At 30.7% G+C, this 26,669-nt stretch overlaps 1 protein-coding gene across 1 annotated transcript; it reads right to left on the bottom strand.

Moving 5' to 3' along the window:
* Positions 1-10,744: 10,744 nt before the first annotated feature.
* On the bottom strand, positions 10,745-21,134 carry LOC114400115 (E3 ubiquitin-protein ligase COP1-like). The gene is made up of 13 exons (XM_028362400.1): positions 20,719-21,134; positions 19,846-19,923; positions 19,171-19,326; positions 18,637-18,993; positions 16,579-16,736; positions 16,154-16,219; positions 14,375-14,453; positions 13,090-13,245; positions 12,848-12,946; positions 12,470-12,574; positions 11,819-11,998; positions 11,273-11,383; positions 10,745-11,186 (listed from the first exon to the last, which is right to left on the bottom strand). The coding sequence occupies exons 1-13, from the start codon at positions 21,010-21,012 to the stop codon at positions 11,016-11,018; spliced, it is 2,010 nt and encodes a 669-aa protein (XP_028218201.1). The 5' UTR covers positions 21,013-21,134; the 3' UTR covers positions 10,745-11,015.
* Between the last annotated feature and the right edge of the window lie 5,535 nt (positions 21,135-26,669).

The following is a 26,669-nucleotide window of genomic DNA, read 5'->3' as shown; positions in this document are numbered from 1 at the left end:
TTATTGTTACGTGTGCTGCATGTCATGAGAACGAGAGATGCAAAATTATTTTTCTAAATCTCTCTCAAATTAATGTGAGTGAGTAATGCTTTGCAAAAATATCAGAGGCTAGCTAGTTTGACGTCAAGCATGCCTTTGGTTTCTTCAACGTTTAACGTATCATCCAAGGCAGTGCAAATTAATTATTTGAGTTTTTGAGATTGTGGATAGATAATTTCTTGAACAATATATGCTCTTTTATGAGTTGGAATGTCTTCCATGTCAAAGTCCCAAGTCACCAAATACAGTTGTTGAAATTTAAAGGTTATGACTTTCAAGCTACACTTGTTTTATTTAACACTGCATGTTCCACTCTCCCTATCCCAAGCAAAAAGACGTGCCTGTTTGGTATACGAGATCTTAATTTCATCAGTTTATACCTCTTGATCGACTTGGTGGTGGAAGTTAGAAAATGAAACTTATAAAGATACATCTATTTTGGCCTAATATTTGATGTATATTTTTTAAATTAATTTGTTCCAAGTACTAATCAATTGTTTCATTGGACTCATTCTGTTACTAATGTTTAAGTTGTTAAAAAAAATAATAAGATATTTATGAATAAATAAATAGTTATTAGTTTTAACACACTGAAGGAGACGGGTAATATAAGTTAACAGGCTTTAAATAAATTAGTTTAGCAGCCCATACATGATGTGCATGGGCATGGCCCATTTGTTTTTGGAACCGGCGGATATGTCCCATTTTCGACTCCAAATTTACTTTAGTTTTATTATTAGTCTAATTTTCACACGTTATTAGTATAAATATTTTTATATTATTTATCAAATAAAAATTATTTGAGATATATTTTTAAATGATTATCATAAAAGTTAAATATCTTATTATATATGACAGTCGATAATTAAGAAACAATATAAAAAAACTTTTATACTGCTAGTTTATTATTATAATTTTTTTTTACTATGCTTGTTGTTATAAAGGTAAATTTGCGAATACAAAATGCGTGTCATTAGTGGATTCAACAGTGGTTGAACAATATTTTGAAGAACAACAACTTCGCACATTCCAAACTATCCCAACCTTGAGCATCCTCAACGCAGATGCTTACATAAGTGTTATTAAAATTTGCTACAAGAAATATACAACTTGAAATTGTTTATATAAATATTGTTATTTATATAAGCAATTCTTACTTAATAATATTATATTATAAATAATATATTTTTAAATATCATAAGAGATCATCTTAGTAACAATAATAATGATAATGATAATAACTATAATCAATAATCATACTGATAAAGATAATGATAATAATAATAATGACTGTCATAATATGAAAATTGTTATAATAGTATTGTAGTGATTATGCTGGTAATAAATTTAAAATATTTTAGAATGACATAAATTAAATTATATATATATATATACCCAAATGATTGTTTTTGCGTGTAAAAATGAATAAGATGAATTTGACCACGAAAAGTGCACACAAGGAATAGTAATACTAACAATAATCAATATATAAATAATGAAGAAACATTTGTCATTGCCTAATTAGCTTATCCAAATGTTTCAATGAATGAGAAAACTGAATGAGGGTGGTGCCTTGGCTATTCTTATACGCTTCTGACTTAGTAGGGGACGCAGTTATGCTGTAAAAGTAAAACGCCCCATACTTTGACTTTATTGACAACAGACTCGCATGCATTATGCATTGTTGGTTTTTTTCCTCCGTAGATAACGTATCCTTGACTTGTAGGTAACAGTGATTATAGGACTTTTTGGGAATCTCACGCTCATCTCATTGGGTTCAAATTCCTTTCATATTATGCCATTTTCATATTCTTATTCTTCTTACTACCTCCCACTCCATGTGCTACCAAGAATTTTTATAGATACCTTTGGTTAGAAAAAAATAATATTTGAGTAATATATGAAATGAGACGAGGGAGGGATGAGGGAGTAGTATCCTAATTAACTCCTATGTACCCAACCCTATATGGGTGCTATCCTAGCCAAATCATATGTTCAGTCAACTTTGAGGCAACAAGTACATATAGAAGACCTGTTATATCTATAGATTTTCTTCATGTTATTCTTTTTTTTTATAAGCTAAAATATTACTTTAAGAATAAAAACTTTAAGCTGGGTAGCTCACGCTTCAATGTTCAATAGCTTTTGACCACTTCCAGTTTTAGCATTTATACACAAAGTATGCAGTAGTTTACGTGAAAATTTCCTTAGTTCATTTCGGAAAGTCTCATTGTATAAGTCATTTCAAGAAATTTTCAGGTCAATTGAAAAATTGTTAAGGACGTGATTATCTGATTGCAGGCAATGGAACCTGCAGCTAGTAAGATAAGAGATCCCTTATCTTTCGTTCAAAACATCTAAGTCAGGTTTTACTGTTAGTCTATTAATTAAGAGCTTTTGAGCTTTAAAGACTTATAAAGTAACTAATTAATGAATCCTAGTAATCTTAATTCTCCCACTATATATATATTTCTGTTACATCAGATCTTTAGTTTTTTTTTAAACAAAATACTTTATTAATCATATAAAACTAATTAAATTGTGCATAAGTTATGCCCAACTCAAGTATCCAGTACAAATATCACCCCATAAAAAAAAGCTTACAAAAAAATATATCAAGAAACAATATCCCTTCCCCTTGGCCCTTGCAGCCTTTAGTTCCATCAAAACAGTGTACACATTCCATATTAAAAGAACATGTATACTGGCTCAATGTTGAACTCATTAAATTAAAAATCCTTCAATTCAATGCGCAAAACGATTAACATCACATTCACATCCCACATGGTCTGCACCTCGCATTCGCAACTGCCATATCCTCATTTGTCTAAAGCCTTTAATTTAATCCCAAAGAAAAAATCATATAGATCCTTTGCATGACATTTGACCAAATCATTTAATCACCGAAAAAGCATCTAATATCACAGTAGCTTTTGCATGAGGATCTGCAACCATCCTAATTAGCGGTATGCTACGTGTGTAGGCTGTGAAAAATTGGCATAAGAAAATCTAGTTGAATTGATTGAATAAGTTATGTAAGTTATTGTAAATGTTTTGATATTTTATTTGATTTCTATCATAAAAAAAAAGACATATAATATATTTGAAAACCACTTTATAATACAATACATTGAATACAAGGTAGTTCCACATACACATTAGTTTGAGCCTCTTAAACCCACAACTTAATTTCCAGAACCTGCTTCTAAAGTGACCCAATTCCTTCACGCAAAAAATAAAATTCATTCACTTGAAAGACCAATAATTACCGCAGCTTTGTATTCTGCACATCAGCTACCAGCAGCTCTTATAATCTTAATTGACACCCCTTTTCTACAGTTACACTAATAATATTCTCCATGTACATTAACGTCTTATAGTTCGGCTAATAATTAATTGTTTTCTTTTTAATCTTAATATGCAGCATTCTTAATTTTCTTGTACATTAGTGTATTATCTTTGAGAAACACAATCTATCACAATCATCCTTAGCAGTGTGCGAACGGAATCCTTTTCAGGAATGGAAAAATATTAATATTTCATCAAATTCCTTCATCTCGTTTTTCAAAATAGTGATGTTGAAGAATGACTCAAATCATTCATCTTTCGAGAGTAGTACGTTCCAAAATAATTTGAAAAAAATAAATCAATCAATCATGTATGGACTGAAGTTGTTTAGCGAACAACAATAATAAATAGACATTCCAATAGTAGATTATACACTCATTTGACTCCTCTCAATTCTCTTTATTTTATCTTTTCTTACCATATTAGTTATATCACCTATAACAGTATTTCTTTTATATGTTTCTTTTTCTCAAGATACTATACATATATATATATGTATGATATATCCACATAACATTATTTTTTTGCAAAAGTATTAGAGTAAATTTATTTTTAAAAAAGTTGATCTAATTAAACAGCTCAGTGGAGGGAAAAGGTCATTGAATTTTTAACAGAATGAGTAGGTTGATACGGAAAAAACTAATTCAGGGTTGACCTAGCAAGGCGTTAAAATTTCATGATGACTTCACGAGGTTGTGGAATCAGGCAGTAAAAGGTGGTCAGTTAGAGCACTCAGTTTGGGAATTAAAATACCCCACACTGTTTCAGACACCACACCACTCCAGAAATCCAAAATTGCTCAGTGTCTCAGTACTACAGCCACGGTAAACATTTTACTGGTCCCCAAGCACCAACAACACAATACACTGCTTTTAATATTATTCATTCAAATGAATTCACCAATTTCAATATATACTTTTTAAATTAATACTTGTTTACCATTTTTTTATTAAAAATAAATATAATATAATGTACTCTACTACTACCTATATATTATAATTAAATAGCTAGGTTCACTTGGGCACTTAAAAGTCTTAACTTGCTTTTACCATGACTTGCATTTAGTTCCATTTTGGTCATGTCTTTATTATTAGTTGTGTTCAGAAATGTGAGCACTTTATTAGTTGCAATGTGAAGGGAGGCATTTAATGAGAAAACCCCATCTGACATTGACCTTACACTGCAGTACAGGGGTCAATAATGAGACTGCAATGTAGAGTTATTACATAAGACGTGAGAATTAGGGCTTCGGGGTTTGCTTTTATGTGAATTTGGAAGTTGCAGGCATAGGGACAAAGGCAACATTCAGTAAAGTAGGACTGGTGGGGAAGATCCCTTTGTAGCTAAGTTCATAGGGTTTTGTTTATGTTCTTTCTCTATCAATCAGAATGGTATATGGAACCAAAACCCCAACAAGTTATGCATTCTCCACTGCTGCTAGCTGCAATCTGCTATGTATCTGCCATTCTTTTTCATTTGCACCAATGCCCAATTACGTAGCCACTTGATGGCATTGAACATAAAATGCACCGTGTGGCCCCATCCATTTTCAAAGGATGGAGATAGTTAATGCTTTTGTGCACTTTGTTTTAAATGATTTTAGTTTTATATAATTAATCTTAATTAAAATTACTGATAAAAAGTATATAAAAAACATATCAAAATCTTAGTTAAATTAAGTTTAAAATAAAGTGATTTATTTTGAAAACTATTGTAACTACCAATTTCTTGGGAAACAAAATTTTGTACTAAGTATACAAAATTTAATATAATTTTAGAATTATTGTATTTGATATTTCATCAATAAACTTTATTTAAATGTATGAATATATATCCATCAAATTTCATAAAAAATATCCAAAATGGTGATTATATATGATAGTAATTTATCAAGTTATTTAATAGAAAAACTTGTATTTAATTTTTACTATGAGCAAAAAAAATTTATACTAACAACAATCTTACATCAAAAACAAAATTTGCATATGATCCAATAAATTAGAGAACACTGACCATCTATGACTCAGGAAGAAAAATGTCAATCATTAGAATTTTAAGATAAACTAAATGATTTTTTTAAGATCTAAGATTATAAATAATATTGATCACCAATTTTACATGTCACAAACAACTTTCATTTATTTATAATAAAATTTGGTGTTTACATCAATTCTAATCATTTTTTAAAACCATCCTATTAATTATATCATAAAAAATTATTAAATTAGAATAAATTATGTTACCTGTCAGATTACAGTAGCCCACCAGAACCATAAAAATAATTTACTTCCAAATTGCTAAAAGCCTAAAACCAGAAGAAAAATGTCGTGCAATGGCAATAGTCTCACACTAAAAGTAAATCTTGATATATCTACGGTGAAACCCAATATTTGTTTGCTACTTCAAAGATTTACAAAACGACGTGTTTGGATACACTCATACTCAGAAAGTTGAAGCATCCAAATCAGTGCCTAAAAGATACAAACAAGAAAAGGAATATAATTTTTAATTATAAAATAATTTATGATAAAGTTATATAATATAAAGAAAGACTTAAAAAAAAGAAAGAAAAATATAATATATTTACTTTTAACTGCACGTAAAAAAATGTCACGTTTCTACTTATAAATTTGTGTGTCATGTAAATTAGTGCTCCTCTAATCTAATAAACATGCAATAAGTGAGTCTTGATTCTCTATTATCCATCTGATAGAATTACAAGGTACTAGAATTTGTTTCTTCAATTAAAAAGGACTAGTTCTTGTGCCGAAAATAAAAAGAATGAGGAAAAGTTCAAATGGGTGAAAATAAAAGGCCTGCGATTTCCCAGCAGGGTAAAATATCTGCATGCTAGAATATCTCATAAAAGTGAATGTTTCTTGGATTGATATGCAGAGGTTTGACGAATAAGGAATGGTTAAAAGAGCCTTGCAGAGGAGTGATTTAAATTTAATGGTCAAAAGTAAGACTTTCGGTTCAACGTTTCAATAACTTAAATAATTATGGTCTCTGCTTCACCAGCTAACAGTTTTCCAATGGTGTTGGTTGAATCCTAATTTTTGACTTAAGAAGAAGCAGATTATATTTTGGCTGTTATGTTATTCATATTCATATAATATTATATAAGAATATATATTTATTAATTTCTTAATTAATATCTTAACACACTATTTGTTTTTTTCCAGGGAAAGACATTACTTGTTATTCTTCACAACATCTCAATTTCAGGTGTAAGTAAAGAAAATATGATTAAAAAAAATTCAACTAAAAGTAATTAGTTAAATTGTTTTTAATGAAAGTAATCATTGCAAACTAAGATGATAGAACTATTAGGATCGACTTAGTGGTATGAATAGATGCATAAGAACTTATATTTGATTCTTAATGTTGTTATTATATACTAAAAAATAAAGATCGACGAAGACAACAGATGTTTCACATCAGGAATATGTTCACCCAAAAATCTTTTTGTTTTTATGGTAAAGTAATATCAATAATTTGATGCATTGTGTTAGCAACTAATGCAACATGATATTATCATATAGAACCTAAATATAATATAAAATAAATTACAATTTTCTGTCATAAGAAATGTTTATATGACAGATTGTGTATTCAAGTTTTCACTCATCTTCTTATGATGAGACAAATATAAATATTTATATAAATATTCTTTGAGTCTAAAAACACTATTCAATTCATTCCCTTTTCCTAAATTTTTATGTAACAAAAAAATGTTTCAATTGCTATTTTTTTCTTTATATATATGTGAGAGATAAATATGAGTGTAAAAATGTCACTAGAGCTAGTGAGATAGTAAGAGTAGTAGTTACATTCTATTTGTTCTTGTGAATAAAAATTCACTATATATCTATAGGGTATCTGTCATGCCGGTATCCATTAGATTTGGCATATATATATATATATATACAATACATTTTTCTAAGTTTAGTATATACTTAATTGGAAGAAAAATATATATATCAACGCAACAAATTTCACATACATGTAAAGTGATTATGAACAAGGAATGAAAAATAATGAGGATGAAACAAACAGGACAACTACATTTATATAGGTAGGATAATTTAGTCATATCATTTAATAGGTAATTGCAGGCTTGCAGCTCATATCCGCCCTGTTTATAAGTTGATATAGGTTTATTTATTTGTCTATTTTCATTTTAACTACACGTACCTGTTGAAAAGATCCAATAAACTCACTAAATTTCACTAGGTTTAGTTTTATATAAACGTTGCAGTCATTAGTAAACTCACTAAATTTCACTAGGTTTAGTTTTGATTAATCAATGTAGTAAATTAGTTTAGTACCAATCAATTTAACATTTAAAATATTAAATGTCAGTTATTTTAAAGAATTAAAACTCGTTGTGTGTATCAAGTTTATTTACTAACTTGCATGTTTATATGGGGAAATTAAGTTGTAGGTAGCTAGCTAAGAAGCAAATGGAATATGGTACATGCAAGGAAGTGGACCTGATAGTACAAAATTAAAGACCCAAAGAAACAATTCACGGTTCAAAATGAAACCAAAAAAATTTTGCACGGTAGGAAGAGAATGTCAGCAGAACCTGACATCACAATTTAAGAGCAAGCAGGAATAGAGGGTTCATTTTTTGAATCCCAAGAAAACAAACTCTCATTATCCTTCCTGTCTCACCCTTGCTAGAAAGGGACACATCAACCCTAATTTTACGTGCAGGTAATCATCATTTATATTCACTGCCTCTGTTTCATGTCTTTTATTGCATTTTTTTTTTCCCTCTTCCCTCCCCATTTTTTATTATTTCATTTATTTATATGGACCATGCTGACTCTGGTAAGTTTTCCATTATATATACCTCCTCTCACTCCCACATCTCATTGCCACGTACTGTTCAAGTTGAGCTGAAATCTGAAAACCGTTTCCTCAGCTCAACTTGCTCAAGAATTCTTAGGGTTTTCATCATGTCCTGTGTGTTGCAGGAAATGACCTTGGTGCTCTTTGTCATGAGCATGACCCCTCAGGGAGAAGGTCACAAAATTCAAACTGAAACGAAAGTGTGGTAGATGTTAAGGCGGTATCTCTCCTGAGCTTATTCTTCTTATATTTTTGTTTTATTTTTTAAAATTTCATGAACAATGTTCAAGTTTTCTTGACCTTGCAAGTCCAAAAATTTAATATGAAGGTCTAAGATTTCTTGTAAGTTGTTTATAAAAATATAACATCTAATAAAGGTAATTATAATTTTTAAGAATTTAGATATTTTATGTTATTCTCTCCTTATGAGCTTTATATATAGTTTATTTATCTTTTATGTATATGTAATGTTGTTTTTACAATGAATGTATTCATCTCTTTGAAACTGGAGTTAGTGAAGATAAGGAATGGTTTATGTCATCGTATATTTGTCTCTTTTAGTAGCTTTGACTAAGATCCCGTTAGTTTTTCCTCAACACTAACGTGGAATGTAATGTACGCTAGAGCCTAGAAGGGATGTATTACCAACCTTTATCTTGGAACTTCGAGAAATACGATTATTGTTAATACCAAGGTCAGGGGGATAAAGAAAATAAAATGGAAAAAGTGTTTCCAGCGCAAAAAGAAATAAATAAAAGTGTGTTGGAAAAAAAAGTAAAGAATTTTTTGAAGTATTAGCTTTTTTTCTTATCGTAAAAAGAGTAGTAGCTAAATGAGAAATTAATGGCCAACCAACTTACAGTCCAATTGACGCTGGCCCAATTTTAAGATTTTGGCATGGTACCGATTATTAACTTTAAATATATGTTAAACAAATTTCCGTATAAAAATATTAAATATATGTTAAACTAATTAAATGCGTAAGTAATCTCTGTATAAAAAATTAGTGATCAAACGTGTTTGAACTTTTCCGAACATATGCTCCACCATTTTCTTTGGAAGAAATCATATTTATATAATAAAATAAGATAAAAATTACAATCGTGAGAGATGGAAAGAGAGAGAAATGTAAATTAAGCAATTTGATACAAAAATGTAGAGGAAAAAAATAATATTGAAGAAAATTATATGAACGTTATAACTGTTTTGAGTAGGTAAAGTATCTTTGACGAGAGAGGAATATTGGAAAATCTTCGTATATTGGGTTCATATTTAAACTTTAACATAAATAATTAATGACATTTATTTTAAGTTTTAATAAATCACAATTATTATCTATTTTAAATTAGTTATAAATATATTTTTACTCCAGAAAGAAACTCATTTTATAAGAAACGTATTCGAGAAGAATATGACCAAAATTTTAACTTTATGCAGAGTTATCTCGCACTTAGTTGCACTAAACAACAAATATCAACTGTTAATGCAAGTTTCAAGTAAAAATGTTTAATATGATTAAGAAATAGCGTGTTTTCACTAAATCAGAGAGATTGAGTCCTTGCAGATATCAGGTGTCTAGCATATAGATGAATAATATTCATTTTTTTTAACAAATAAAAGAAAGATCCTCAGATGATTTTATAATTGTCAATGTTCTATCTCTATTGTGTTTTGTAATATCTTTATTGTGTTTTGTAATGTGATAATCAATTAAGGACGACTTTAACTTTAAAATTTATATTAGGGTTAATTATATTTTTGGTCTTTGAATTTTTTAAGATTTTCATTTTTAATTCATAAAATTTTATTCGATTATTAGTTTTAGTTATTGTCATCAAATAGAACCGTTAAATGATGATATAACAATAATTTTTATGATGGATTCATTTTTACGGTTGAGAACGGAGGCAAGAGGAAATCGACATAGTTGTGCCAGGAGGGGCTTTTGACAACGATCTAGTTGTCGAAGTCAAAGTTGAAGATGCAAAAGGGGGCAGAGGAGTGAGGGTCCAAGAAGTGCAATGGGGGATATCAATGGGAGGGAGAGTGTTGTTCCATGGAATTGGATGGTGAAGAGAGAGGGTTGAAGTGTTAATTTTGCTATGGATGACGACTTGAAAGCAACCCAAAAGTACGATAAAAAAAAATATTGTTATTCATTTAGGCAAATCAATTACGACCACATTATTTAATGGTTCTATTTGACAACAAAAACTAAATATTACCGGAATAAAGACTATAAATATTAACGAAATAAAAATTTAGGGGATTTAGATTCGTCAAAATTTTATTCAAGAACTAAAAAGTGAAAACCCAAAAAAGTTCAGAGGCAAAAAGATAGTTAACTCTTTATATTAAGAACCTTAATGTACTTCAATATCAATGGACGACCTCAATTTTAGCACAACAGTAACAGTTATAATTATGTATTTGAAATGTAAAATCATATACACTAGGTGCTTTGCTGATAATATTATTATTATTATTATTTATCACATGCCAAATTCGATTTTATTTTTGTCTCCTGAGCATTTATTTATACAAAATTTAATAAATTTGAGGTCCTCAATTGACAAAAATTGAAGTTGAGTCCCTTAATTGGTTTATTGATAAAGGTTTAAGCACTCGACTAATATTTCATTAAGATCCCTAACGCCTGCCATATACACTCGAATACTATGTACAATTTAATAAATGATACAATCAATCATAGCATATGGGAAAAGATAATACCAATTCCACATTCTATTTCATTTTTTTTCTCGTGTTCAAGCTGCAAGCACCAGCACTTTGATGGTGCCTTGACTATTTGCTGTTAGAATAGTGGGGCGATCACTCTTCCAGCAAACAGCGCTGATGAAATATGATCCAGCCTCATCTTCAGCGTCATCCATATCAGGGGACCCAAATCTGTGCGAAGTCAAAGGTCTCGAGATTTCCTGAAAAGGAAGGGCACTTGAATCCTCAGTACCATAAATAAAAGGTAAATGCACAAGAAAACGACACATAATTGAAAACCACAAACCTTGTGGTAAACAAAGACTTCATTTGTTTCACTGCCACACGCAATATATTCACTGCTTACTGTAAGACCAACAAAGTTTTTCTCATTTGCATGGCCTTTGAAAGTACGAACCTGTACACATTTGAATGAAAATGAGAAAAAATATATTTATATTAAATAATATTTTATTTTAGAAAGTACAAAATAATATGATCCAATTTAAATATTTTAAAAGGTTTTAGACAGCTTTGGTCCGCTTTACACCCTTCAAAATCAATTTTAGTGCATTTTGAATGTTTTGCAAACTAATTGAATTCAAAAGGACGTGGTACTGAGGAGCATGCCATAAATAAATATAATATTGGTGCGATGAGAAATTAGAGAATTGTCAATATTTAGATTTCTGTATAAAATTATTGGTAAGCACAGAACTTCTAGAAGGCAGGCAGATTGGTAATAGTTGAATTAACAAAAGCCAACATGGGTCCACAAATTAAATGGAAAATGAAGGATAAATGTGATAAGAATCAATCAATAGCAAGAAATCATTTTGCTCATATTACTCACTGGTAAGTTTTCCTTCACATCCCATAATCGCAGTGTACTATCTGTTGATGCAGAAGCAAGTTCATCATTAGACAGAAATTTCACGTATGAAACAGCCTTCCTGTGCCCACTGAAAACATGGACTGGACGGCTAATATTTCTCAAATCATAATAATGGATGTGATGGTCTGCTGACCCAACCTGCAAAAATATGTAAAGAATGTACATATTGGATATATCAAAATTAAAACAGATAAGGAAGATGAGTAGTTGATATTACAGAAAAGGAGCAAGATTAAGTTTATCATTGTTGATAAAATTATATACAAGCAGATACTAATCTAATGTTTTCTAAAAGCAAAATCCTGAAATGAACCATCCAGAATACTTATATGGGGTGACAGGAAACCCAATCATGTGAATATCACCATTCATATTAACTACCAAGTACAATTAGCACAAACTATTACAAAAGAACTGTTTCCCGAGGAAATATTATAATAGAGTAAATATAAAATATTAAAGTATATTGCTTTGAAATGCCAACCAGTGTCACAAGTTGGCAGCTAAGCTGAATGATAGACACAAGATAAAACATGGATAGGATCATATCTAGAGTGAACTAAATCCAGATATTCTCTTCTAAGTTTTAACTGAATGAAAGGTACTTACTGCAATATAATTGCCAGATCCAGGATTATATTTGACACAACATATGTTTGCTTTCATGTCTATATTTAGAACACTAGCTTCCTGATTAGTGCACCAAATTTTGACCTGCTCAAAGAAAAGACACATTACATTTAGCTCAATAACTTTCAATCATACAACAGATACCACGCCAAGAAAATTTAAATTTGACTAAGCAAAATGCAAAAGGTGGCAAACTCTTAAAATCTATAACTACGAAGGACTATACAAACAAAAGGTTAAGTTTATCTGATACATAATAATAAACATATGTTAAGTATCATTTTCATTTAAAAAATATTGGAAATTACAGAAGCATTTTAGGGAAACTGGCACAAAAACTTCCAAATTTCAGAGTACCTTACAGTCATCGCTACCAGATACAAGCATAGAGGGATCTGTTCTTGAAAAATCAACACTCCATGCACGCTTTTCATGCTCTTCATATTCCATTAAACTCTGCCAAAGTTAAAATGATAGCCATGAGTAAATAATCTGTAGAAAACTTAAGCAAGCACATGACAATCAAAATAATATTAATGAATGAAGATACCCAAAGAGCTGATACAAGAACAAACTGACCATTTGAATTCAACATTTACCTTCCGAGTGGTTACATCCCAAACAGTCACAATTCCTTCATAATCACTACTAGCTATTTGATTCTTAGCAAATTTATTCCAACTCAAGCAACTAAGTTTTGAACGTGTAGACATCTCCACAACAGGACAATGAGCATCTGTAGGTTCATTCACAACCTGGAAAGTATTAACATAGGGAATGGTTACTTTGTATTCATAATCTATTACTATTAGTTTAAGCAACATTTCAAGGGTGAACCCTTACACTAATTTTAATAGCAAATCCTCCAGCATATGTGCCTTATGTTATGACTAGCTTTAAATACACCACCCTTCAAGCATCATATTATATATAGTGCAGCAAATTTCACACTTAAGTTGTACAGGTGCACTTATAATACTAAACAAATTTAACCAGAAATGCCGTAAATTGAATAATTCCAAAGTTTCTAAGGAGATTGAAGTAAATCAAATATTACATGCTTCTATTTCTAATATTACATGCTTGTATTTTATCATATAATTCATATGTCCCCTGAAGGATTACTAATATGTTATGTCAAATAACGAGAATCAAGTTTTCCCCGCGAACCAGTTTTTGTAGTTGAATTAAAGAAGAAGATAAATTGGTTGAGTTGGTATGAAAGTAATATGTTAGCTCTCAGGCTACCACTCAGGAAATTTTGGGACGAAAATCAAAACTCCATTAATAAAGATAAAGAAAAGACAAAATCGAAAATGTCTGAATAATATTCTTCTTGTTTCCCAATAGAGAAAAGGATGCTTAAATACAAGGATAAACCCTAATTCTCTGATAGAGACAGCTGGAAGCAGCTGCTAGGAAACTTCTTGGAATAAAGAAAAAGACCAAAGAGCCCACAACGGCTATAACCACATAAAAAACTTCGTACCCCATTGCCCAGAGGCTCTTCGCTATGCGAAGGTATGGGGGAGGGATATTGTACGCAGCCTTACCCTTGCATATGCAAAGAGGCTGTTTCCGGATTCGAACCCATGACCTTAAGAGGCCTTTGGACATTGCGTTTGGGCCTATTGGCTAACAGTATAGCCCATTGGGCTATCATAATAGCACCAGTGCAACTCTCGTATTCATAGTTCATAATTCATAGGAGTAATATATTTTTTCTAAGTTATGAGTGGTCCACCACTGCCACCTAAGGAATAGATGAAACATTCATTGAAAGAATCTATAAAAACACAGTTTACAAAAACGTTAACAATCAAAAGAGGAGAAATAAAAATGATATTAAAAGTAAAAGTAGAAGTTAAAGGTCATCCATCTTACAGCAGAAAAGTCAAAAACTTTGATGCGCCGCGAAACTCCAGCAGTAGCAAACAAATCATCATCGCGGTCAAACTCTATGCTGCAAAGTGCAATATACATGTTAAATCCATGAATTCAGAAAATTTATTCTGTCTAACTTCTACATATTAAAACAACAATAATATCAAGAAAAAGGATAGCAACTTCTAAATAAAAACTTGTCTGTCATGTCATAGTACCTAGTATTATTATTTCCACTAATCTATCTCTATTCTCTAGAATAAAATGTGAACATATATGAACAGGAATTTAGTACCAACATGATCCATATGTAACTGTTATGACATAGTACCAACAGATCAAGACCTAAAATTTGATCATTATCAAGATGGTACCAAGGCCATTATACATAAGAATAATAAATATAACATAATTATAATTTCATTCAGGAAATAGCAAATCCATTGTTTTAACTGTTCCATTAACACTCGTATCTAGACAGGCAGACAAGTCATAGTAGGGATGTTGGTGTGCTGATCTTCAAGGGATTTTGCACAAAGAGTCTTGACTTATGTATCGAGAAACTATTCAGCTAATTAAGCATCTTAACACACTAGATTATTTTCAGGTCAGAAAAAACTAGAGGTATATCTTCTTTTTATACAATTGAACAGCCATGCAGACATTCAAAAGCACCGTTTTGTGAGAAGCAAAAAATTAGTTGCTTCCAACTGAACATCTGTTTCGAGCTTGACAAATGTGAATAAGAATAGGTACAAGAGCAGCAACCCGGACTCAGCACAGGCAACAAAACAATCCAATCCCAATGCCTGCGCAAAAAAAAATGTAGAACTACCAATGGCAGGAAAAGGTTGTATTATAATTGTATCCCCATTCAAATTGAACTTTGAGCTAAATCAGTTGAAATGGGAGGGAAATAAATTGAGGCAGATGTTAGATATCTATGTTGGAAAGGGAGAAAACTAGTATCGTTTGACCAACATAGACATGACAAGGGGATTCGTGAAGTCAGGAAGGTTTTAAAAGGCTTTAGTCAAAAACTTAGTTGGCATGGCTTACTTCTTTTGTTGTTTAGATCAGGAAGTTAAGAGCAAGAAAGTATCCTAATTACAAAGAGGTGCCTACAAAAAACATAGGCCAGTGTCAAATTAATAGGCAAAAAGAGAAATCAGAAAGAAAAGGAACTGGAAGCACAGACTCCAAGTAGCCTCCTACAGTACTTCTTACATATTCAATAAACCTATTACATAACGATGTAAAATTGTTATTATCCTTCCACAAATATATGATAGTGTACGAACTCAATAATGACCAAAAAAGGGTTTACTAAATAAGAGACAAGGGATAATGAAGAACATTGACTTTTCAAGTTAAATCAGTGATTGGGGGAACAGTGACAGTGATGATGAAGAACATAAACTATTCAAGTTAATCACAACCCTGTGTATAAATATATGTTAAAATCCATTTACATCCAAACCGTATCAATATTCAATAAAATAAAATAAAAACCTTTCATCCCAACTTTAGAATCAAAGCAACAATCATTATTATAATATTGTGAAGTCACAGATTACCAAATAAAATACTAAATTAAAAAAAATACCATCATTGACCCATAGCATGGCTCTATGAGTTATACCAACCATAATGTAACTGACAATAGGTTGGAACAAAAACATTGATTGGTTTATTTTTTAAGAAGCCATGATAAAAAAAACATCAAAATGCAAGAGATGAGTACTAAGTGTTCTAAAGCAATTTCAACAAACAACTCACCTTGACACTATATTTGCTGAATGAAATATATCCCCATGTCTTAGTTCCGCAATGACTCTCAATCGGCTGTTTCAAATGAAGCAAAAAGGTTACAGATAACTGTATATTCCTAACTCAAAAAAATAATAACTGCGTTAATACCTGCAACTCTGTTGAGAACCCCAATGAAAAGGGATAAAAGAAAAGAATGATTATTTATGGACTATAATTGATCAGAGCAAGGAGAGCATGCTCAGTTAATATAAAATTCAATTTCCTAAATGCCTCCTTTCGACCTTGTTTTCCCCTATTCATCTAATTGAACCTCCTCTTACAGTCTAACGGTTCCTAACTAATTTGACTCCCGTTCATTCTTCCGGGAAAATACCCCCATGTCCTAAAAATATTTGAATGGATATTTGAAATGACAGACCTGACAACTATACCTGTAGCGTGTGAAAGTTGTCAAGACTGACTGAAAATCTTCAAGACCAGCAGTATAACCTTCTCGATTTATGAGACTTATATCTCTTTCTTGTTGGCTATGGGACCTATCAGCTGCATGCCGTCGCTTTTGTAGGTAACATTCTTGTAGATCATTGAACTGGAGCAAAGAAAGGGAATCAAACAGGATTCAGAGAGGAAAACTTTAACCAAGTAAATAGATGCAAACTCGGTGACAGAAAAAGTAAAAGGAAGCATATGGCATATGCCAAAATTTTATTACAAAACTCAGACTTAAGTTACAAGACAATAATAAATAAAACTTAAAAACAAAGAAAAATAAAAAAACAGAATCTAGTTTTGATACAAGTCTTGTTTTTCATAAGCAATATGGTGTCTGCTGCTCAGCTAAGCTAAGTTTTTTAAGGCATCTTTTGTTTCATGGTTAATTAGTAGTTTTTACAATTGATAAGATATTCATTCTAACAGGGATTCAATTGTAACTTTGGGCCAAAAGAAATTTTATTATGATATATTGATATTTGTGTCTTAATCAGTTAATTTTAATTCTAGTGGCAGAAACTAAGCCTGTAAGGGTTTTGAAGAGACAATATCCTTAATGTATTAAATGCACTACTTATATAAGTGTTATGGTTGACTTTAGGTCAATGCAAATTTCATAACACATTTAGCTTGTCTCAATAGGCCTATTTGGATAAGCTTCTCTAGAAGCACTTTTAGCAGAAAAAAAATAAGAGAAAATAAAATGAGTTTCTTCATAAGCTAAAATTAGCTCTCCATTAGTTAACTATTAGCTAATTTATAGATGTCCTCTCATCTTTTAGAGAAGCTATATGAGAGAGCTTCTACAAATTAGCTAACGGTTAGCTTATAGAGAAGCTCATTTCATTTTTTTCTTCTCTTAGAAGTGTTTCTAAAGAAACAAGTATCTGACATACACAAAAGTAGTTACCACTATATTGACACAGTATGTATGTAATCACTAATATCTGGCATTATTAAGAAAAGTAGTTAGCATTGGTGTCCCAATGACACCAATGCTACCAAAAACTGGCTCAACCCTCCTCAATTGGATCTCCTTAAATAGCAAGGCAAGTAAGTCAAGGAGCGAATTCACGCCTCGCTGTTTGACGAGATCTAACTGAGGAGGGTTGAGCCAGTGTTTGGTAGCATTGGGACAGTTCATGATCAACTCACAGAGAAAGACCAAGAACTCGCCAAGAAAGATATTGAACTCCAGGTAAAGGATTGGATAATCCAAGAGCTCAAGGACAAGATTGAAAAAAAGAACCGCAAGATTCAAAGGAGAGACAAAAGGATTTCAAGACAAGATGAAAGCATTCAAAAGTTGTAGGAGGCACTGGAACCCTAGGTTAGGGTTAGATATCTTTTGTTAATACAGTGCCAACTACTTTTGTGTATAATGTCAGATACATGTTTTTTTAAATCATTCATTTTCATATTTTTCCTTGCCTTCGTTTAAACAATAAAGTTGCTGTCCACAGCCATCCCTAGTCACTACCTAACATACAGCCTTTAAAAATTAAAAAGCCAAGATTTTCAACCTTTTCCCATGTCCACTAACTAATTTTAGCTTGAGAGTTAAGTCTAAGTCTCTCCTAAGATGTGCTATAGCCACATTAATCCTGAAGCTTGTGGCAACATAAAATGACCACAAAATAAATAAATAAATTAAAAGGAAGAGCCTTAGCTCAAAATGTGTTGATTAACCAGTAATACTCCAATAGTGTTAAATGCACATTTGAAAGGGATTAGTGTATGAAAAAGTGCATAACTACTGTGGTTATAAAGAAGGATTGCCTACAAAAATATAAATTAATTTCAATTTTTATAAAAATTCCAAAGTAAAAATTTTTAAGCTTATTTCAAAATTACAATTGTTTTTCCCGTCATGATACAAAACTATCTTTTATGGCAAAAAGCTTTTCCAAAAAGACATTAAAATTTCCAAAACCAATTCATTTTGAAATAAAATAGAAATATAAAAGTTCAAACAAGGAAATTTAAACCAAGAAAACCTGTGTATGCACCCTCTTCTTTCTAACTAGAGCAAGACCCGATTGATTTATATATTGTGAATCGGATCCAGTGATGACATTCCTTCTCTGAATTCCATGCCCATGAGAGCTAATATGAGACTTTCCATCATTTTTCTTAGTATGGCTCCCTGATGACAACCCTCCTCGAAGATTTAGAGGACTAGATAAAAGGCCACTGCTGTTCTTGTCCATTGATGAATGCCATGATTTTCTTCCCCCAGAACCGTCAAGCATCTGCAATTTTACAGAGTACCTGTCCCGTGCACGATACAATTCCATTCTATGTTTCTCCACAGCATTTATGTCCTCTTTTATAAAGTGGAGATCAGTTTGTACCTACAAATGAAAGTATGAAACACCATTTGTTGCAATAAGTAAAAACAGATGTAACATAGAAATCAGTGGTAAGATAATGACCAACTACTGCAAACAGAGGAAAGAAAAAAAATGGAAAACATTAGCTACTTAGCAATAATTTAGAGTAGAGGGAGAGAGAGATTGCAGCAAGCACACCTCCTTCAACTCATCAACTTTTTGCTTGCGTAAGCAATGCAAGAAGTCTAACAATATTTGCATATTTCTCTCAGCTTCTTCTTGTTCCATTTTTCTTTTCTTCTCGGCAAGAAGTGACAAAAGGGTGTCTAGCTCCTTAATTGACACATCAGAACCCTGTACCAAAATTCAAAACATCAAAAACAGAAAAAGGAAGACTAAATAAAGCATCGACACAGATCCACAGTTTCACGTGAAACAATAGAGTGATCTTCAGTATACCAAGTAGTATGAATTCCACTAAAACCAATATACAACTGAGTCCACAACTTGATTAAAACCCTTACATAAAATATACTATTAGGCAATAAAATGACAAGAGTTAAAACCAATACTTTGGTCCTTGATCTATTGGCATATACAATAAATATGCAAGAATTATATAATAATGAATGTTAAAACCAGCTCCAGTTATCCTCTAATCCTCAGCCATCTGCTACTATGTTATTAGATAGTCCAAAAAAGAAATTTATAAGCATATTATAAACTTTCCTCTAGACTTGTATTTATAATTTAACAGAACATAAAAAGTAAGATGAACAACCTATAAAACAACAAAGACTTCTTACTATTGCACAATTAACATAGTTACCAATAGACAAATTTTAATCAAGAGAAAGCGAGAGCATAACCAACCTTTTGCAATACCTGCCGAAAATGTTCGACAGGTGAAGCGGTTTTTGATATTTGACGTGCAGAAGTCTTCTTCAGTAGCTACAAATGTGGTACAGAAACCGTATAACAATAAGCTGCATTTCGAAAGATAAAACCATGCTTGAATCTCACACTAAAAACTACGACATTTAAGTCAGCAGCATTGCAAGGAGCAATTAGTAATTACGAGTGCCAAAAGAAAGATCTAGAGACTCGAAACAACATTCATTCGCCACACACACTCCACAAAAAACTAAACAATTCTCCTAAAAAACTAAACAAAAGACTCGCAAATGAAAACTGAATTCATGGTTTTACTGCAAAACGAGCATTGCGGAATCGCAACGGAACTATTAGAGCAAACCACACACACACACACACACACTAAAAACTATGAAATTTAAATCAGAGCAAAATTGCAAGGAGCAATTACTAATTACAGTGCGAAAATAAAGATCTAGAGACTTGAAACAGCATTCATTCGCTACAAACATTCCACAAAAACTAAACGATTGTTCACTTAAACGTAGCGTTTACGAAAAATTCAGAAGCAAGAACTGAATCCAAGTTTTACTACAAAAGGAGCATTGCGGAATCGTAAAATAAATGGAGATGATGAGAGCGAACCACAGGCTAAAAACTACCACGTTGAAGTCAACAACATTGCAAGAAGAAGCAATTACTAATTACAGTGCGAAAATGAAGGTCTAGAGACTCGCAACTAAACGATTCTTCTCTTGAACGCAGAGTTTAAGAAAATTCGCAAGTGAAAACTGAATTCAAGTTTTACTGTAGAACAAGCATTGCGGAATCATAAAATAGACGGAGATGATGATGAGAGAGAAGGTAACGAACCTTGTCGAGCAACAAGTTAGGGAAGAGGTTGGTGTTGGTGAGGTAGTCGCCGCAGCAAGGGCAATCGCTCTTGTTGCGGAGGTGCGTGATGATGCACATGTAGCAGAAGCTGTGGCCGCACGCGGTGAGGAACGGGTCCTTGATGATCTGCATGCAAATCGGACAGAGGAAGTCCTTGTCCGGCTCCGACGTGGAGGCCGGGAACGTGCCGCCGGAGGCAGCGGCGGAGGCGCCTTTGGACGGTTCAGGTTTGACGACGGCGGGGACGAGAGGCCCCGCTGAGAGCTCTTCCATGAGGGAGGTTACTTTTATTTATGGCGGAGGTGTGGTTTGTAGATGTGAAGGTGGTTTTTGCTTCGGAATTGGGGTTTTGGAGAGAGAAAGAGAGAAGGGAGAGAGCGTGTGGGTATAGTGGCTCTTCCTCTTTTAGATTTCAGGGAGGGAGAAAAAGAGTGGGGCCCATGACTGAAGTGATGTGAGGGTGAGAGAACTCCACGTGACGGATACGCTTGCAGCATCATGCTATAAGCCACGTCACACAACACCAACCTCTAGTGTCAATCAATATTAACATTTTATTTATTTATTTTTGGTACAAACCACACGTATAATTTTAGCAAGACAATCTCATTTAAATAGGAAAATTTGCTAAAAGCGTCCAAGTTGTACGTCTGAAAAAGAGGTAGCGTAACATCAACTCACATTAATTAATTCACATCTTCGATAACATGCATATGTATAGCCGACTTGCACTAAGAGATTTATCCCATTCATATTTTCAATTTTTCATTTTTCCTTTGCTTTTGTTCCTGAAATTCGATGGGGTGTGTAAATTTATCTCTCATCTCAGCTCTAAATGAGTTGGGTTTTTTTTTCCGACATATTTATAAAATCTTATAAAAATATAATTTTTTATAAAATAAAAAAAACAATTTTAAATAACAATCATAACATATTTTTAAATTATATATGATAACATAAAATTTAATCCAATAATTTTAAATTTTATTGTATTATATATAGCCAACGAGTTCGAAAGCGGATAGGGGACGAATTTCGTGTGTTCGAACCTCATTATCATGCTTACTTATATTTCCTAAATAAATTTATGGATTTGAGTTTTTCAAATAAAATAAAAGTTGTTAAGAAAACATAAGTATTAAAAGTGGCAAGTTAAATTTTTTTATTAAAATTAATTATTGATAAAATTAATAAATATTTTATATTTATAATATGATAACAATTTTCAACAAAACTTATTCATAAGAATAAAAATAGGCAAATCGTGTTGTAACTACTCTTAGGAATAAAAAATATCCGAAAAGCTTTTTTTAACTCCAAACGAACATAAAAGTACTACATTTTCTATTTCTTATTTTTTAGAACAATTTTTTAACCCATGAAACAACAAAGTTCATTTTTTATTATTCTGTATTTTACCTTTTAAATATTATCATTGAATTTTTTATTAAAAATATTTATTGCATTAAAATATAGTAAATATTTCAATAAAACATTTTAATAGATAAAGGCATAAGAATATTTCAATGGCATATAATCAAATTGCTAAGTTGACGTTATGAATATGGCTAGTATTAATGCATAAAGGCATAAGAAGAAGGAAATGTCAAACTCGCCTTTTCTAAAATATATTTCATTATTATAATATATATATATATATATCTTTCATTAATTTTGGGCAGGGTAGGTTAGATATGATGATATTTTGTGGGTTGGTTTGGGATATTAATAATGCTAATCCAAAAGTCAGGCAAAACATTTTTTTTATATATATACAGGCAAACCATCTTTGATTTGTAGAAAAAAGACAAATTGCTGTGTGTATTTTACGTGATAAAATAAAATGAATTTAATTTTAATACATTGATTATATAAAGATATTTAAATTATCAAATAATGAAAACTTCAAACTTGCCTTAGATATAATTTTAAAAATATATAACTTTTTAATTATAAAATTAAACAATAGTATAACAAATGTACTTTATTAATATATTGTAATTAAATTCAAAGAACAAAATTTACACCATCAATATAAATATTTTTACGTTTTGTTCTCCCTTTGAGATGTGAGTGAATGGTTGGGTGTGCTCAGTAAGGTTCCTTACTTGCGCGAGTAAAACAGAGGACGTTATGAATATAAAGCTCGGAACAGCAGGAGTAAAAAAAGTTGGAGTTCACACTTCACACCGAAGAAGAAGGAGCAAATGGAAGCAGTTTTTTCAAGAACTTTGGAAAATAGGTAAATCATAAGTCAAATTAAATTGAATAAAAAACATATAAAGCAAACAAAATTAATAAACAAACAAATAAGATCATTTATTTCTAAATGTTCAGAGATGTCAATGCCTATTAAATAAATAAAATAAATATTAAATCAACCAAAAAATAATAATAAAAATCACATATAACAAACTCATACAAAAATGAGAGAGAAAGAGAAAAAAGAGAGCATTTTAAAATGTAATAAGAAATGAATAGAAAGTGATAGATAAACAAAAATTATGCTGCATAAATTATTGTTTGTATATCATATCTCTAAAAAAATATAATACTTTTTGTGAGAAAACACACAAAAATTAAGTTAGTAAACAGCAAGGATTTACACAAATTTTCCTCATTTTTATCATCCATGAGTTATCTTTGCTATACACTACAAAATGACACCATAAAAAATAAAACAAATGGCTGCATGTAAGATGTGGTCAAAGGAAAAAAGAAAAAAAAAAGTATCTAATAAGAAAATAATCAAGTGATGTGAAACTTTTTTAGCATATCATAATATTATTAAGTTTACTGTATTTAAGGTATTGTCCGTTTTAGTATTCAATGATTTTGACATAATTGAATCCTTAAAAGACATCTCGAATGATTGATGAAAGAAAGTATATAAATTATCATTAATCTCAACTCTTAATGATGTGAAACTTTTTTAACATACCGGAATAAGTTCCATAATGGAGGCCAAGGAAGCAAGAGTTTCTAGACCCTCCTCCTAGTACCATTATGTTAACCTCAAGTCTACCAAAATTGTCAGGGTCATTGCAATATGAAAAATGATCTATTTTGGTGTTTAGTATAGCTTTGTCGTAATTTTATATTGAAAAAGCGCCTCCTATCTCTATCTTGATGAGTCAAAACCAAAACTTTAATTTTTTGTCGAGTAATAGTTCGAATAAGTCTTGATGAGATCTGCAAAAGCTTATTGTAAATAAACGAACTTTTTGTCCTCCATTTTTGAGCTATATATCTAAGGTCAACCCTTAGATTTTGTGTGCTCATGACAAAATACTAAATAAAATCCTCTTATATTCAAGTATTAAAAAATAGACATGTAAATTCATAAAAAAAACACATTTAATTTTACTAAGCAAATACTAGTAACAATTTTAATAAATATAAAAAATATATAACACATTTTTTTCGATAAAACATTTCTATTTAATTTATTCTTGTGTTATCGTCTATAATTCAATTTATATATCTAAAAAATTACATGCAAGTAAATATTTATATATAAAGTATACATGACAAAGAGAGTAAACGAGAAACATATTTAACTCTTTTAACTCTGTCTTCGACTACAAAAGGTTGAAAGACATTTGATTTAAAGAAGGCAATATTATATTTTTTTAAACTCATCGCACTCTTATTGAATTTTATCGAGTTTGGATAAACTCGCGCAAAACTCGTCTCATTTTTTAAATATTGATTATATTTATGATTTAATTTATTTTTTAAATTTGATAAAAAAAAATTTCTCTAACTCTATCACTATTATTTATCATTAATAAAATATAATTTCATATTAAAACTTTCATATATTTTATCATTTATTAATATACTAATTTTAATTTTTGCTTGTGTTTGTTCGATATGTTGATATATTAGAGAACCGAAAATTCATTCAATAACACATTAGGAAAACTAACTAAAAAAATTATATATTTTAATCACATATTATACATTTTAATTTGAATATAAAAGAGACATAAAACAAAATAACAAATTTAATATATTTATAAAAATAATATAGAATAATTTTTATAAAATTATTATAAAACTATAATTCAAAACAAAAAACTGGATCCTTTTAATTGTGAGGTAAATGACACTAAACCTCTAACCCTGTATACATACTCGTTCAATTCTGGTCTTTGAATAACTGGATGGACTAGGAGAGAAGGTGAAAAGGGTGCTTATAAACTAGTTGATGCCCACCGTAGAGACTCTATGGTGCAGGTGCACTAAAACAAGTTGGTGTTCGATAGCTCTTTCACGGTGTTCAGTGGTGGCATCTCATATGAAGTACTAAGTTTACTACCATACTGATGAAGAAGTAAATTTGACCGTAGGATATTTCTCCCAAAAAGAAAACGGATGAGATTGATACGAAAATAACCGGCACTAAAAGGTTTTTAACCTGAAGAATAAAAAATAAAAATCATACAAAAATATTAAAACTTTATTTTTTATTTTTCGGGAACTTTCTCTCTACCCGTAGAACTTCCACCACCATTGTGCGGGTAGAGGCTGAAGTGCTTAAAGGAGGTTGTTAGATTGTATAAATTGATTTGGAGGGTTTTAAATTTGAAATGTATGGGTTATTTGTGAGAGATTTGTCGATTGTATAAATTAATCATAATTCTTAAATTTGGGGTTTTGCCGATTTAAAAATCGAAAAGAATTCAATATTATAATTCGGAATGGATTGGTAATTAGAGATGAGATTCGGAGTTTGAAATGAAATTGAAAAAAATCAATAGCAAAACTTCTTAAATCTATATCACATTCTAGAACGGTTCAATGGACACTCGTATTAGAGCCCAATCATATCTTACAGAAGCATTCGATCTCTCAAAGCATATGCTTCAATTATGGAGAGTAATTGGAATTTAATCTTCAATTGCAAGCCATGGCACTTAGCTGCTTCGTTGAGAAACTCCTTTTTTTAATAGAAATGAAAAATCTTTTTTTTTTTATTTATTTATCGTGATTGTAAATCTTGGAAGTGATGGATTTGAGAGTGCGACAGAAGAGTGGTGGTGGCAGGGCTTAACGAATTATTTTTAACAAAATGTTATAAAAAAATCAAATATATAAAAAAGAAAACCGGTTAATCCAGTTGCCTTCCTTAAATCTCAATCCTTGAATATTTTATAAATATTTCTATTGGTGATTTTTTGTTCCAACCCATGTGAAAATAAACTCACTACTTCATATTAGACATCACCGTGTTCAGTAGCTCTGTCATTTGATTTTATATATTTTACTAGAGTGTCTCGCGCGAGTTAAATATTTTTTTTTGTAAATTATTAACCATTAAAATATAATATTTTAATTATTAATTATTGTTTCCGTTATAAATATAGTTAACTATATATATTTGTTAAATTATGACTCAAAAAATATAATAAATGAGAGAAAAAATAATTATATGTTAGACATGATAGTAATTTAAATAATTATTATGAAATAACATTTCAAAAAATTTAAGGTAAGAGTTCTTAGGTACAATAAAAAAATTTAAACAATTTTTTTTATGCAATAAATTTTTTAAATATATAATTTTATATTAAAATCTAAATTCAAAATGTATTGAGGATAACTTTATAAGATATATTAATTTTATTGAATAGTTAAAAATTTGTAAAAGTTTGAATTAGGAATAAAAATAATAAGAATTTTGTGCTACATAGAAATTCTAAGGGCAATGTGGGAAAAACAAGAAAATCTAGGTGGATATTTTAAATTAGATAACATGTTTTTATTGGTGAAAAATGAATTGAGACACACTCATAGAATTAAAATTTATGATACTTACTTGCTTTGTTCAACCGGCTAAATCCCTTAATAGTTTAATTGATTGATTTAGTCAATAACTATGTATTTTTGAATTACCTTAGTTATCACTAGAATTGCCATAATTA

This window comes from Glycine soja, chromosome 2, assembly GCF_004193775.1.
Source record: "Glycine soja cultivar W05 chromosome 2, ASM419377v2, whole genome shotgun sequence".
Classification (NCBI taxonomy): Eukaryota; Viridiplantae; Streptophyta; class Magnoliopsida; order Fabales; family Fabaceae; genus Glycine; species Glycine soja.
Note: the sequence above shows the minus strand (reverse complement) of the source record. Positions and strands in the feature narration are given on the sequence as shown.